General features: G+C 43.6%; 1 protein-coding gene across 1 annotated transcript in view; it reads right to left on the reverse strand.

The window, feature by feature from the left end:
* Positions 1-221: 221 nt before the first annotated feature.
* Positions 222-16707, reverse strand: part of CASR (calcium sensing receptor) — a 31754-nt gene continuing 15268 nt past the window's right edge. The window contains exons 4-6 of the mRNA XM_033173602.1: positions 6573-6803; positions 3559-3682; positions 222-2251 (exon numbers count right to left, since the gene is read on the reverse strand). Coding sequence (XP_033029493.1) covers positions 810-2251; positions 3559-3682; positions 6573-6803 — 1797 coding nt within the window. The 3' untranslated portion in view covers positions 222-809. The remainder of the gene's footprint in view (positions 2252-3558; positions 3683-6572; positions 6804-16707) is intronic.

Consider the following 16707-nt stretch of genomic DNA (forward strand, 5'->3'; position numbering starts at 1 on the left):
TAACAACAGTAGCCTAAATTAAGTTATGGGCACATGTTACTGAGATCTCTATAAATTTCCCAGGAGCACAGGCTGCCCTTCCTTTTTGCCTACCAAGTGAATCAACCCTGGGCACACATCTCTGGGAGGACAGCAGTTCTGCATAAAGCAGTGATGTTTCTTTGTTATGAGACACCGGGAACAGCATAAAGTGGCTAATCTTCTGGTTGTAAATACAAGGAGCGATGTCTTCTTATTTTTAAATACGTGGAGGGCAACAGCTGAAATTCGTTTAGCATGTTTCCCTGGGGCTTGGAGGACGACGTCCCCCTATGTCAAACTGTGTGTCCTGTTTTGTGTAAAGCAGAAAGGTTTTCCTTGTTGCAATGTGGCTAAGCAGTTTTACATATAAAGAGGGGCTATTACACACCATGAAGAAAAGGGATAATATACATCAATGTAAAAGCAGAGCACGTTACTAGAATTGTTCAGAGGTGTTCACTAACCAGCAAGTTGGTGGCCTTGGACCACTAGGGTAGAACGATGATAAACTCCACAAAAAAATCTGCTAAAACCCAGCTGGGGGAAAAAAAGTACTAGTCCTTCCAGCGGGTTTCTTCTCCTCATATCTTCCACAACCAGCACAGACGTTCACTAAAAGGATCACCAGGCATTTTCTTCCCCCTCCCACCCTCAACAGCCCTTTGGAGGTGAGTTTATCCTGCTGATTCTAACTGTAAGAAGTGGCTGGCTGTGTTGCAGATGTATCCAGTCCTTTCCCCCCCTGTTTTAGAGAAGAGCAGGGGGAAATAAGACTCCTTTTTCTTTGATTATGAATGGATGGCGTTCTCTAGGATGGAGTCATTGCCTACAAAATCCCGCAAGTATGCATCTGACAAAGAAGGTTGCTCTTCTTCCGAGTTTTGCCCTTCTTGCTTGGCTTCTGCCATTACTGGTTCCTGTGTGTTGGAGTCTTGAATTGAGGGCATCTGGAAATTGGGCTCGTTGCCTCGTGGTTCGCTGGGTTGCAGAGGAAGCAGGGCCTTGTGGCGCATGAGGCTGTCGTCGCTGTTTTGGGCTTCCAGTGAGTTCCTGTGCTTTGCATTCCGGTTGGCTACTGCGTTTGTCCGGTGCTCCTCGAAGCTCAGAGAGAAAGTGACAGTCCCGCCGCCAAAACTCACCTTTTGCTTGCACCCATGTGGCTGGTGGTGGTCCACAGGACTTGGCAGCGAAAAGGGATTTTCATGGTTGCTTTTACTGCTGATGGACGAGGATGGCGTCGAGGCTGTGGAGCCTCCAAGACTGTTGGACCTCTTGCGGGACACATTGCTGCGCCGCAGTGTAGCCTTGGCAGCCACCTTGAAGGCATGGGCAGCGGTGCTGGAGCGCACCTCCTCGATGGTGTTGCGCGAGGGCTTGAAGAGGATGATGTAGACCTTGTTGAAGAAGATGCAAGCCAGCTGCCCAAAGCTGGCAGCCAGTATAGCGATCACCTCCACAGCCGAGACAAATTTGCCGTAGGTGCTGGCGTAAGCTGGGATAAAAGAGATCCAAACAATGAAGAAGATCAGCATGCTGAAGGTGATGAATTTGGCCTCGTTGAAGTTCTCAGGCAGCTTGCGGGACTTGAAAGCGAAGAAGAAGCAGATAGCGGCCAGGAGGCATGTGTAGCCGATCAGGAAGCCCAGTGCCATCAAGGAGCCCTCATTGCAGGTGATGAAGATGATCTCGTCTTCCAGTTCATGATTCCGATAGCTGGAAGGGGGAGCCGTATAGAGCCAGATGACACAGATGACTATCTGCACAAAAGTGCACAGGAAGACCAGCAGGAACTGGAGGTTAAGGCCCCACCACTTGCGATGGAGGCTTGTGGGTATCTTGGCCTCAAAGACCAGGAGGACGCGGTTGGTCTTCACCAGGATGCAGGAGATGCAGAGGACAAAGCTGATGCCAAAGGCCGGCTGCCGTAAGCGGCAGTTCCAGTCCTGGGGCTCCCCAATGAAGAAAAGGGAGCTGGAGAAGCAGCACAGCAAGGAGAAGAGGAGGAGGTAAGAGAGTTCGCGGTTTGTGGCCTTGACGATGGGTGTGTTGCGAAATCTGGTAAAGACCCCTAGGACAAACGATGTGAGGAAGATGCCTAGTATAGCGAAAAGGGTGAGAGCGATCCCAAACGGCTCTGTCCAAGACAAAAATTCTATTTGCTTGGGAATGCAGAATGTGTGGTTTTCGTTGGACCAGAAGTCTTCATCACACCTCTCACAGGCACTAGAATCTGGAAAAGACAAGACACTCTTGAGAAAGAAAGAAAGAAAGAAAGAAAGAAAGAAAGAAAGAAAGAAAGAAAGAAAAGAAATTTCTGATGATTATGGCCCACAGCTGATGAAAACCCCAAAGTTGAAATTGTTGATTTGGGGTTCTCATCAGCTGGACGCCATAATCATCACAATTGTAACAAATAAAGGCTTGGCATATCTTGCTTTGCATGTCATGAGTCTATCTCATATATTAGTTTCACCTTTTAAGTTGAATTACTGAAAGAAATGAACCTCTCCACAATATTCTAATTTTTTGAGTTTCACCTGTAGATGCCCCTGCAGGCTCTATGTACAGAGGGCCACAACACCTGTATCAGCTAACCTTATCATCATAGTCATCATCATCATCATTTTATTAAATTTGTTAGATACTTTATCTTGCCCAAAGCAACCTAAAGTGACTTGCGACCAAACAAGCAACCAAACAAAAATAAACAAAAGCCCACATTAAAACTAGGGGGTGGGTGGAACAATGAAGATGATGACCCAATACATTACAAACATTCCATTCACTTCTAAAAGGCCACAGATAGATAGATAAAGGCCAAAGGGAGAGGCAGGCAGTAGATGGTAAGAGGAAACCTCATTCTTTTACAAATTATTCCTTCCTCAAAAATATGAAGGCAGAAATTCAAAAAACAGTTGCAAGGCAGTTCCAGGGCTAGATGTCACTATAGCGGTAAATCAGCATCTACAAATAAATTTCCTCCAAATAAATTGTCTCTGACACACTAGTCTTCTGTCATGTGCTTCCATCATGATGCCCCAGAATGCATGTTTGCCACCTTAGAACTAGGCCGGAAATGGTACTTGGCTGAGATACAGGCAGTTCAGGGAGTGCCCAATTTAGCGCAATGTGGGCAGTTTCCCCACACAGGTTGACAAGCAGAGGAGGGGAAGAAGAAGAAGAAGAAGAAGAAGAAGAAGAAGAAGAAGAAGAAGAAGAAGAAGAAGAAGGGTACCTACTGAGAAGATCCATAAAAAAGCCAAAGTGTGTCCTTCCTCAGGACACCATATTACCAAGGGAACTGCAAACAAAGTTTCTAAGAGCTGTGATCTACTTTTGATTCTACCACTCAAAACAAACACCTTCCTGTAACAACGAGGCCTTGAAATTCTCCCAGAGGTCAAATTTATCTTCTGTGACAACACTGCTGCACCCTCAATTTGCCGAAACCTTTTGACTGTGGGCTCCAGTTTCAAAATACGTTTTCCAACTCCATCTTGGGAAATGAAGCATCATTTTCTCCGCATCAGACCATACCTGTCTCATCACTGATCTCCCCGTCAGTGCACTCCACACATTCAAAACAACAAGTAGATGTCCCCTCGAGAATGCCTTTTCTTCTGCCTGGCGGGCAGTCTATGCTGCAGTTGGAGAACGGCACCTGAAGGAATTAAAAACAAACCAACCATGAGCAGAAAGAGGCACAGTCATCAGGAAGAGTGTGAAAACCTAGATAAAGATGCTCCGCTCCAATTCATTCCAGGAACCGAGGAGAGAAGAAACTGAACTTCACCAAGCAGGAACAGGTATGAGGCAAAGCCCTCCTGGTGGAGGCTCCTACTCACAGAGGGTTGATAGCAGGCCTGCCAACTACTAGATGCCACTGTCTGTGTGGTGGCAGCGCCTTCCTTTTTCCACCGAGGGAGAGGACAGGAGGCCTTCTCTTCTCAGCCACTTTTCTCTTCTCTGCCACTGCCAACCATTCACCTGAGCAAATTGGCAAGGGAGTAGCAATGCTGACTACGAGCAGCAGAAGAAAGGCGAGAGGCAGGAGATGGCAAAACTGACGTCAGAAATAAAAGAGCAAAAAAGAAGAAACGCTTGAATGGAGACCCTTTTCCGGTTATCTGAGAAAACATTATAGTCAAATGAAATGGAAGGCAGGACTTGAAGGAAAGGAATGAGAGTGATAAAGGAATGTAATGCAGATGTTTTAGAGAAATATTACCTTTAGGGTAATAGATTAATTATTTGAATAGAAACATCATGGGAGCAAGGGTGGGAAGCCAAAATCTTAAGGGAACACTGCATTGAAACTGAATTGAATTTGTTAAATTGCTTGAAAGCCAATAAAAATTTATGTTCAGAAAAAAGAAGATTCGGTGGTGGCTGCTCTTTGCATTTATTGCCCCTTGCTTCACCAGGCAAGCAAGTAGCTACCGTTCTTTTATTTTTATTATTTTATTCCACTCTATTAAAGTGATTTATGTACTGTTTAACTACAATCATCTCTAAGCGGTGTGCAAGAAATACAATACAGAATATTGGTTAAGTGGCAAAGGCTCTAAGAAAGGAGTGGCAGCTGCCCATGTCACCCACTCCGTCCCTCTGTGCGGACGATGTGAGGTCGATGCTGCTGCTGATGCAGGTGGCAGCACCAAGGAGGGGGCCACCACCCAAGGGGCCCTGTCCTTACCACTAGCTGGAGAGAGGAGGCAGGAGACAGTGTCTGCTGCTGCTTCTCCTGGGACACTGTGGTCCTAGCAGCTGCTTCAAAGGATGGGTTGGTGACAGAAAGATTGTCACAGGGGACTCTTTGAGAGGTATAACCATATTATGGGCTGGGGTGTGGGTAAGGAATGGTGTGCTTGTTCCTCCAAAATGTGAGCCAGGCGTTAAGAGTCCCAAATTGACTTGAAAAATGATAAAACGCAAGGGTGATCTTTGTGATGCTGAGGGATTAGAATCTGCATTATCTGTCAGTATCTAACATGGTAATGGGTTGTTTCTCATTGCCAGTGGCAAAAATTTCCATGGTGGTGTCTCTCTCAAAGGCAGTGTCATGCTGGTATGCACAACAGCTGTTGCCCCAACTTACCTTTGTGTTAGAGAGCGAACAAGCTCAGAATCCATGCTGTGCATTACCCAAGTAATCCTTGCTGCCTGGCATTGCAGGGAACTGCCACACACGATCTAATGACAGATTTTTGCACGTATACCAAACAGCCACAAGGTGGAAGCAGAAATCAAAACTGTGATTTTGGAAACAGTGGTCTGGTGCTGAATGTTGCTTAGCATTTGAACAATTTCATGGAGTGGCCTTTCCCCCTCAGGAACCACAACAATTTGCCAGCTGTCGTCTCGTCCAGACCTGCACTTGTCTTGTGCCTAGAAAGCACGAATTCAAGCAGTTTCCTGCTTGTCCCGCACTTTCTAGACACAATTCTGTCCAAGCAGTTATGCCCTTGTCTTCTTCTTCTCCTTCTTCTTCTTCCCTATACCCGCAGGTCTCAGGGTGGTTTACAGAATAAAATCAAAATATAAAACCACAAAATCCAAAATAAAAACAAAAACAACAACCCAATAACCTGCTTTCTCCTGGAAAACCTGCTCTTTAGCGATCGATCGGAGCAAACTTCAATCCGCTTGATAAGACATTTGCTCCAACTCAGTGGTAAAGATCGGGTTTCACCGGGGCAAAGCAACAGAGCAAGGGCAAGTCTGGATCAGCCCTATGTATAACAACATAGGAGCAATTTAATTAACTACTAAATAAGAAGGCAACAGCAGCTTGAGGCTGTGTGTAAATCTGTATGCCTTCCTTTGAAAGCATTGCTGGCGCTCGGAGGTAGGAAGGACCCCCCCCCCAAAAAAAGCTCAATGCATTTGTGATTCTAGCACCAGGCACAGGGCCGGGAGATCAATGGAAAGGAGCAGGACAAAAAGAGCATATAGCAACAGGAGGGATCTCAGGGAGGCAAGTGCATGGCACACCCAGCTCTGTCCTCTAACTCCTTACTGCCACCCCTCAGCACCTGCCACCTGAGGCAGGTGCCTCATGTTGCTTAATGGCAGCCTTTCCCAAACTTACAATAATCGCATACCCCTTTTGAGAATTTCGTTTTACCAGCACAGTTTTAATAATACTATTTTATCTTTGGATTGTTTTCTGCAGCTAAAAAGACTACAATAAAGTAAAATGAAGAATTCTGCCATCTACCTATGGAACCCTCAAGGGTACACATACCACACTTTGGGAAACGCTGCTATACAGCATTCAAAATGGCAACATCAGCGCTAGGATTTGGAGGACAGGAGCTGATACTGGCACACATATGCACACTTTGCCTGCTGCTCATCCACAAAAATTCAGGCAGTGGCAACAAAAACAATGAATTTCCCCCACCCACCCCCTTCTGTGCAGCAGGACCCAAGAAAACAGAACCTCGCCATTGGCTATGGGAAAGAATTTCAGCCCAAAAAAATCTGTGGACCTTGTGGGAAAAGTTGATAAACATTAATGTTAGTTCGGGGTGACTGGTGTCTCTTACCTCCTTGGAGAACCCACTCCACAGAATCTTGTTCTCATTGATAAACAGCCTCTCTCCTTTCTTGGCATAAACATTATAGTGTCCAACTTCCTCAAAGACAATGGAGCCGTCCTCTGGTGACAGGTGCCAATTGATGATTGAGTAATTCCCTATCAGGCCCCCAGATTCGTCAAAATCCACTTGCTCTCCCATGTTGTTTGTGAAGTTCAAGTGCCGCAGGTGCTTCAGTACCTATGGAGAAGGATACAGAGACAGGCTGAATCAGGCCATCACTGATACTGGCATCTCTTGACGGACCAACCCTGCTGCTACGCAAAAAGTAAAAGCCATTAAAATGCCTGAAGTTAGGTAGAAACAGAAATGGCAGCTCATGCTGCTGAAACATTGACTTGTCAAATGCTTGTGTTGTTTAATACATCCTTTTGCAAACGGGTGTGAGATGACATTCCTGCATTGCAAAGGGGTTGGACTAGAACAGGGTTACCCAAACTTGGGTCTCCATCTGTTTTGGACTACAACTCCCATCATCCCTAGGACCAGTGGTCATGGATGATGGGAATTGTAGTCAAAAACAGATGGAGACCCAAGTTTGGGAAACCCTGGACTTGATGACCCTTGTGACCCCTTCCAATTATATGACCCCCCACCATTATTATTATTTTTTAAAAACCTCTTATTTTTGAGAAGGGAGAGGGGGCTATAGATGCTGGGGGGAAACTTATTAGAGACACTTGACTAGCCTCTCTTGAACTGGAAACGACACCATTGTCAGGGAGTTTTCAGGGACCAGGGATATTCAGTTCTGCTAGGGAGCATAGGATTTGTAGTTTTCTCTGCCATTTTTTTTTCTTTTCACTTTAACCTTCTCAGAGGTATTTGGGGTGGGGAGAGGGCTGGTAGTGGAAGGGTGTGTGATAAAATAATGTGTGGCTGAGATAGTTCAGTTGGAAGCACATGAGACTCTTAATCCCAGTTGTGAGTTTCGAGTCTCACATTGGGCAAAATTCCTGCATTGCAAAGGGTTGGACTAAATGACTCTTGTGGTCCCTTCCAACTCTATGATTCTAAATAATTTTTTTTTTTTTAAACCTCTCAAGTCTTTTCAAGTATTTCCATGGAATGCTTGAAAATGAACGCAAACACATACTTTTTAAAAAAGTGATATAAGTTGTGTGTTGATTTTTTAAATAAAAAACCCAAAATGTGTTTATGCTAACTTTCAATTTTAAGAACTTCCAGGATGTCTCACACCATTAAAGTACAGTATCAAGATAAAAACAGTAGCAGAACAGTAAAACCTGAACAGAACAACAACAAAAAACCCCAACAGTACTTGTCAAAAACTAGTAGATTAAAACCAGTTTAAAATGGCAAATTGGTGAGCCTGGTTAAATGCAAAAGTCTTTGTCTGGTGTTAAAAGAATGTTGAGAAGAAAAATAGTACACACAGGGTACCACAACTGAAAAAGCACCACAACAAATTTGTTTCGTGTGGTCTGAGGGCTGACTACACACACACACACTTTTAAAAATAAGTACCAGCTGCTCAAAGTGGCTAAAATGCTACTCTTATCATTCACATTGAAAATTTAGTTGCAAAAGAGTTCTATGATGTGTTGATGTGCTATCCCAACTAGAAATATTCTAGTGGCTATTGACATGGGCAAAAGGGGACATCTATCTGTTCCTGTATGCAACGTCCCTGAGAGCCTTCTAGAAAAATGCCAGGGATGGGATGGGGGCAGCCATGATTTTTCCAGTACAACATTCTTGGTTGGGACAGCACGCCTTCATGTGCCATTATTCTTCAGCCACATTTTCAACACACATGTGACATGACAGGAGTTGCACTTTTTAGCTGCTCCATGTGGTAAAGTTAGTGCCTGTGGTTTTTGTTTTAAGTGCAAGTCAGATCTCTGACCCGCTTGTATCCTAAGAAGTTAAAAATAAACATGACATATATGTGCAGGTTTTGGGTGGGTGTGTAGGTAAATCCGCATGGAAATTGGACAGGACATATGAACACACGTAAAAGGGACACAGTCTGCCTCAAGACTGACCCATCCATCCTTAACAATTACTTTAGCATCCAGACAGACTTGTGCGAAAACGCAGTCCTTTAGATCGGTTGCTTAATTTCTGTGAAAAAGGCTAATATTAGATACAAGGCCTGTAATAACTTAGTCCAAAAAAAGGTAAGAATTTAACTAACAAAAATACCGCTTTCTTTAAACGTCATGGTAGCTATTCAGAGAACAGTTTTCAAAGAGAAAGGCAAAAAACTAACTATGCTATAGTGACTTGAAACACAGCGGTGCTGGTTTTCCCTGATGTGTTCCAAGTCACAGAGGGGACAAGGAAGTCTTCACCCAATGTGCTTTACCTGACTTGCTTCTCTGCACTTGCAACGCCCCACCCCCACATCGTATTCAGTGATGCTGCCATCCACACATGCGCAAGGGGTGCCTCAAATTTCCACCCACTCAGCTTAACCGCAGCTTACATTTTTCAAATTGGATGGAAGATGGTTTGAGGGAAAAAGCACCAAACAGCAGTATTTCTCAAGAAACTATCACCACAACAGTTATTAATGCTGGGCTTCAGCAAATGATTTACAGTGGTACCTCGCAAGACGAATGCCTCGCACAACGAAAAACTCGCTAGACGAAAGGGTTTTGTGATTTTTAGGTGACTTGCAAGACGAATTTTTCTATGGTCGTGCTTCGCAAGACGAAAATTTCAATGCATTCCTATGGGAATTTTTCGCAATACGAAACGACTCGCGGAACGAATTAATTTCGTCTTGCGAGGCACCACTGTAATTAGACAGCGCCTATATGATATTTAGCGTTAGAATAATTTGGCCACAATAAAGAAATTATGTCCATGGTATGATTCTTTTCTACCTAGTCGTTTTGATACATTGGCAAAATTTGCAAAATTTAACAATTCAAATAAATAGATGTGCTTTCACTTACTCAATATTACATGTACAGTGGTGCCCCGCTAGACGAAAATAATTCGTCTTGCGAAAATTTTCGTCTAGCGGGTTTTTCGTCTAGCGAAGCGGCAATGCAAGCCGCGCTTTCGCTAAACGAAAAAAAAAGACGAAAAATGTTCGTCTTGCGAGGCAGCCCCATAGACTTTTTGTCTTGCGGGGCTGCCTTCCGCTAGACGAATGCCTTCATCTAGCGAGTTTTTCGTCTAGCGAGGCATTCGTCTAGCAGGGCACCACTGTACTGCCTTCAGCTGTACTTGAGGGTCGATTTCAAAAAAATCTGCTTATGTCCATGTAGAGATGGCAGTATTGAATCAATAGCTCATGTGCTTCTGGCCTGCACTCTTTATAAAGATTTGAGGTTATTACCCCTCTATTATTGTCCATGTTGGGTAGCTCAACCATTGCTACTGTGTCATTTGTTCCAGCAGATCAAGATAACCAGGTGACTGCAAAAACTGCACAAAATTTTAGCAGGGGCAATTAGAATAAGATCTATTACACTGTATTTGATTATTGATGTAAACCTACAGTTTTTACCTCTCTCTTCAGTACATTGTGTTTTATTTTATTGCTATGGCTAGTGGCTGGTGCAAATAAAGATTCTTCTCCCTTCTTCTTCATGTGAACTTGGCTTCAAATAGCAAGGGTGGGAACGCACTGGAACCTGAGTAAAGGCTAATGTGTGCACAGCCTGAAACTATAACTAGCATGATGAGCGTTCCAGAAATTGCTGTGGTTTACTGATGAGATTACCATGAAAGTTAATGTTTTTAAAAAGTGTTTGTGGAACTGGTCTCTTATGCAGCATATTGGGTATGTTCATGTAGGTAAGCGCAGGTAATTTTTATCCGTAAGCCACCTTGAATCCTTGTAAGCGAAAAAGGCAGGGTGTAAAGATGATGATGATGATGATGATGATAATAATAATAATAATAATAATAATAATAATAATAATAATAATAATTGAACACCTTTGACTCTCAAAGCAGACGGGTGCCAACAAATGTGACGGGATAAGATGACAGGACATCTGCTCAGCCTTTTGGGTATAGCAAACCTAACTATTATAGGCTGTTACAATTCTAACTCAACTTCTACTTGCACCCAGTGCACACAAAGCAAAGAAACTGAAAAAGCAACAGAGATATGGCTCTGAACCCCAATACCTGATGAAGAGCTGCATGAGAGCCAAAAATCTTGTGACTTAAAAAAAAAAGGATTCTCTTATTACAGATGCTAGTTTCTACTATTCTGTTACCCTCATTCTAGTTTCACTAGTGCTGCAATGGCATTTGTTTAATATTAACTTGTCATGAAAATGGAAATATGACAGGAGCAAGGTGGGGAGAAAGCAAATGTTATCAAAATCAGGAGAGGCAGCAAAACCTGGACAGTTTGCTCAGTCCATCAGCTCACGCTCAGCTAATGACCCACCTGAAACAGACCTGAAGCATTTGTTGCCAAACAAATATTCTCACATTAGTTAAGCTGGAGACAGCTTGACTCCTCCTCTTCTCTGAAAGGCTTCTGTGCATCCTTTGAACTGGGGATGCCAATGATTGAACTAGGATCTACCGTGTGCAAAAATATGTTGCCTACCACTGAACAGAGCCCTGCTTTATCTTCCATGTGCAAAACTGTCAGAATGGTTTATGTATTTGAGTGGTTTGAGTATTATAATTTGAGTAATGCTATAGCAGTGTGGCATAGTGGTTAGAGTGTCAGGCCTGGGAGACCAGGGTTCAGATCCCCACTCAGCTATGAAGCTCACTGCCTCTCAGCCTAACCTACCTCACAGGGTTGTTGTGAGGGTTAGAGGAGTAGGAGGACCATTTGCTTTGAACTCCTTACAGAAAAAAGTAGGATATAAACACAATATATACATATGTATGTATCAAAGGGTGGCATTCAGAGCTAGTCCTACTCAGAGCAGACCTATTAAAGCAAATATACATGACTAAGATTCATTAGTTTCTATGGGTCTACTCTGAGTAGGGCTTAGCTGAATAAATGTGTACCTAATGCAAATAACGAAACTGACATTAGACAGCGCCTGTAATGAAGATTACACTTTTCCTCCATGTGAAGTGGCGATAAGCCAAAACTAATTTCCAGTTTACTATTTCTGCATATTTGTCTGCCTTGATGATCTCTGTGAGTGGCCAGCGAATTACCAAAATAATGTTGTTGATCTCCTGAAAGGTGGCACCCTCTCTTCTGCTTTTGGAATATAAAATCTTGAGAAGTTTACACCCCACAAAACTAGACCGGACAGGATAGAGAAACCTTCTGAAGTCAAATTTGACATTTTGAACTTAGAGTGAAATTTTGTAGGTGTGAGGTGACAGATGATGCACCTTGAGACATAAAGTCTTTCTCTGTAAATCTGCTACAGGGTTAGGTGATCTACTGCCAACTCTAATGAGTTATGGTTTGCTTCCTATATCCTCTGCTTATATATCTGTAAGCAAACTATTACTAAGACAACTTAAGTCTCTTGCGCTTTCCCAGCCAAAGGAATCTCCAAGGGCAGTTCTATTTTTCTAGAAAAAGAGGTGCCAGAACTCACATGAACACCTCCCTTGTTCTCTTATAATGGCAATGGTGCCCACCTGAGAGGTGCCGGAACTGAGTTCAAGCTGGAAAAAAGCCCTGTCCAAGTGTTGCCTGGGCACATCTCACCCCTGGGGAGAAGTGGGAACTGTGTAACACAATAAAATATTTGGATCAGAGTCCAATTTATCAAAAGGGAAGAGGAAATGCAAGGAAATGCTCCCTCGCACCAGGGATGCTTCTAGACACAGGTGGTGTTAGCGCACCTATTCATTGCTGTTTTGCTTCAAACAAGAAGTGGTATAGCAGGATTGCTTCCAGATGACTGGAATTCAAATGATATTCGGCAGCTAAGAAAGCAGTCCCTAGCCCAAATATTGGGCAGGGTGATTTACATCTGAAGCATGGTATGGGGGAAAGGGTTAAACGCACACACACACACACAACCAGCTTCAATCCTCATTGTGATCAGTCTGTGGCTGCAACTGGGGTGACACTGATGTAAAGACAATGCCATTTGGAAAGCTTAAAGTGACAGAGTTGACTCCAACAGAGGACACACAGACTACAGAAAACAAAATGGTAAGAGGGATCCATACAGACCATAACCAGCAACACCCCCACCCCCACCCCACAAAGTACTGGAACAGCTGCACAATGGGTCATCTTAACCTATGGAGAGACTGTGCACTTGTTCCTTTGTGCTTTGAGGGGGAAAGCTCAAGAGCAGGACGTTTCACTCACAATATCATGCAGATGCCTCAAAAACAGTGAGTGAACAAAGTGTGGCTATTCCATAATACATGACCATTGTGGAAGCAGCTCAGGAATGGTGTGCTGCGGGAGAGCTCACTGATAGCACCACTGCTGCAAACAGCACAGAAACTTCCCTCTCACGTGGGAAGTTACAGACTTCGACTCAATGTACAGAGGGTGTGGCATGGCTGTGCAAAAAGAGCGTGAACAGCGCACCTTAGCTGTGCACTGAGTGCACCCGCCACTGCTATATTCTCTGCAAAATAACTTTCCATCTTTACTTCTTAAAATACTGTCATTTATGAACCCAATCACAGTCCTCTAATCCAAGCCCACGCCTGCAATCACTTAGAATTCTACGCATGTCTATGTAAGTGTTCACTTACCTTCCAAGTTAAGAGTGCTTATTTCAAAATAAATCCCATTGAAATGGATGGGAGTTTTTTCTGAGGAAAGAGGGATAGGATTGTACCTCCATCTCTGACCTTAGATGAACCAACCCATTGAGGGCTACTGAAAATGCCAACCTCTCCCCTCTCTTCCTCTTTCACTGAAGAGAGGAAAACCAATGGGGGGGAAGCAATGAAGTAGGATGTCCTTCATTATTTAATGTAATAGTAAACAGCACCCTCTTTCCTTCGCATTAACATCCTCATAAATCCTTTCCTCTGTGTGTGATAAATGATAATGACCCTTCCAGCTATCATGGTTTTAAAAGCAGGTGCTCAACAGAGGAAAGGCGAAGAGGAGCTTCTGTTCTTGTCAATCGGAAGCAGATGCATCAACTGGAGAGCTGAATGTCCTTCTCCAAGAGCATCATTTCAAACCAGCATTCCCCCGTCGTTTGTTTTGCCCCATGGTCTTTTTAAAACAAGACCTTTTGTTTCATATTACTAGCCTAATATACTAATTTTACCCCTTTAGCCCTTGCACAGAGTTGCCCTGAATGAACTGGGCTTCTTTTTAAATGCCGCTGAATTGATTCTTTGGCATTTATGTTTCTATCTTTAGTTACAAAACATACATGACAAGTCCTTAGCAGTGAATTGTTTCGGCTAATCATTTACAGTCTGTAACCTATAAAAAGCTGCAAAAGTCACACAGTGATAAGGGCAGAGGATGTGGATTTTTCGAAATTTCTTTAGAAAAAAAATTAAGCAAGAGGAAGGCAATGACGATATATTATTAAGGAAAACGTCCTATCTCCGTTGTGAAATGCAAAGTGTGCCTGAAGGAGAATCTATACATTCCACTGGCTGAGACGTAGAGTACGCCTCTGTGCAAACATTGCGTTTTATTTTTCCTCATAAAGATGAATAATGGGGGGGGGGGGATAAAGGGATGTAAATGGGGAACCACTAGAGTGGGGGGTACCACTGACGCTCTTGTGGAGGAGGCATGTATGTATGCTAGGGGTGCCATAATTCAGAAAATGAAAATCCAGACAAAAATGTTGTTGAGTAGTAGTTGTTGTTGTTTTGGGGTGTGTGTGTGTGTCAAGGTCTTTTTTTTCCCCTAGCTAGTTTTAATAAAATTGGCAAAAAAAAACCCACTTACAATATGGGTTGCCATACATTAAAATTTTCGCCCGGACACCATTTTTGGAATCAAAATCCCAGCAAAGTCCAGGATTTTCCGGATGCATGGCAGCCCTTTGTAGCCTGCAGAATGTTTGAAGATGACTTTGCAGGAGGAATGGCAATGACTAGGGCAATGGTTGGAGCAGGAGGGCAGGGGCACAAAGAGTGCTTCTTTGTGGCAGTTCATTGAGGACTCACAAGCAGCTCGTGCACGTTTTTTTTTTTTTTTGTTTTTTTTTTGCAGCATCCACACAACGTAGCTCTAATCAAATTGCCCCCCTCCCCCTTATTAATCCAGATTTACTGTTTCTGCAGAAAATCTGTCAACTACAAAGGCCCCGCAGAAACGGTAAATCTGGATTAAATGGAAAAATCTGAGGATGGCATCATGTAGAGGCTACAAAAACTTGCATGCACGAGCAGCACCAAGTCCATAATAAACTGCTATGTGGAAGCACCAATATGTCTGGGTATGTGTGGGTTTCCTGGAGAGCATCGTCTTAGTCCTTCTGTTCCAGCCATCCATACCGCACAGTTGTCATTCCCCCCTGCAAAACCATCTTCAAACATTCTGTAGGCTGCATACATACATACATACATACATACATACATGCTATACCATTAAAGCACATTGATGCAGGGTCCCACTTGGATACAGTTCTATGACAATATATGCAATATTAATCCAATTCAGAGTAGACCTGTTCCGTTAAAATTAGTAGACTGACTAACTTGGGTACATAAACTTTGCTGGGTCTATTGTGGGGAGGACTAATTGTTGGATACAACCCATAGCATTAAAAAAAAAACACATTTATATATAATCTTCCCTACTAATCTCAAAATGGTTTACAGCCTTAGAAGATCGTCTAGTAAGCTTGATTTTTTTTAATTAAAAAAATGTAGCTCACAAGGTGCTAAGAAGGCAAGTCTATGCACATTTACTTGGGAGTACACTCCATTTGGCTCAGTGAGACTTACTGCTGGGCAAACGTGTGTGAAGGACATTACTAAGCTATCAGTCATGATAATGGACAAACTGCAGTTCAGCATGCCACCAAAAAACAACCATCAAATAGGCGAAGAGACTGAATGCTGAATGGCAGCTTCTTTTATGAATGAATGTTCAATGTGGCTATAGGCAAGCTGCTATTCTCTCAACCTAAGAAGTCCCCCATCTGTGGCACTGTAATGGTCTGGGTCCTGTCCTGACTCAGACACAACCGAGAAACAGAGCTGTGTATCTATCATCAACATGCCAGTGAAGCCTCTCTCCAAATTTTTCAGCGACCATTCCCCACAGCTTCATATGGATGTTAAAATACTTTTGGGACCCCACAACAAAAATGTCACGGGTCTGATGCTACTCTCTGAAACTATAGTCATTTATGGATTAACCCAAACTAAGGCCCGGGGGCCGGATGCCGCCCAATCGCCTTCTAAATCTGGCCCGCGGACGGTCCAGGAATCAGTGTGTTTTTACATGAGTAGAATGTGTAATGCATCTCTGGGTTATTTGTGGGGCATAGGAATTTGTTCATATTTTTTTTTCAAAATATAGTCCGGCCCCCCACAAGGTCTGAGGGACAGTGGACCAGCCCCCTGCTGAAAACATTTGCTGACCCCTGGATTAACCCGTATCTAACATCCTGTTCTGTTATTTCCAATCAATAAAGGTAAAGGAACCCCTGAGCATTAGGTCCAGTCGTGTCCGACTCTGGGGTTGCGGCGCTCATCTTGCGTTACTGGCCGAGGGAGACGGCGTACAGCTTCCGGGTCATGTGGCCAGCATGACAAAGCTGCTTCTGGCGAACCAAAGCAGCGCACAGAAATGCCGTTTACCTTCCCGCCGGAGCGGTACCTATTTATCTACTTGCACTTTGACGTGCTTTCGAACTGCTAGGTGGGCAGGAGCTGGGACTGAGCAACGGGAGCTCACCCCATTGTGGGGATTCGAACTGCCAACCTTCTGATCAGCAAGCCCTAAGCTCTGTGGTTTAACCCACAGCGCCACCTGCATCCCTTTTACAGTCAATACATCACCTTAAATTGTGAACTCCTAAATCCCTTTCCATTTCTGTTATAGCGGTTCCTGTCACAGCATTCATCGTGTGGTTTTTCCCAAATCATCTCCTATATAAACAGTATTTCCTATCTTGCTGTCAACCATAATTTCAACCATACACTCCTACTTCCCTCCTTCAAGTACAAAATAATATATATATTGTGTTAGTGACAGTAAAAC

The sequence above is a fragment of the Lacerta agilis genome, chromosome 16, assembly GCF_009819535.1.
Source record: "Lacerta agilis isolate rLacAgi1 chromosome 16, rLacAgi1.pri, whole genome shotgun sequence".
Lineage (NCBI taxonomy): Eukaryota > Metazoa > Chordata > Lepidosauria > Squamata > Lacertidae > Lacerta > Lacerta agilis.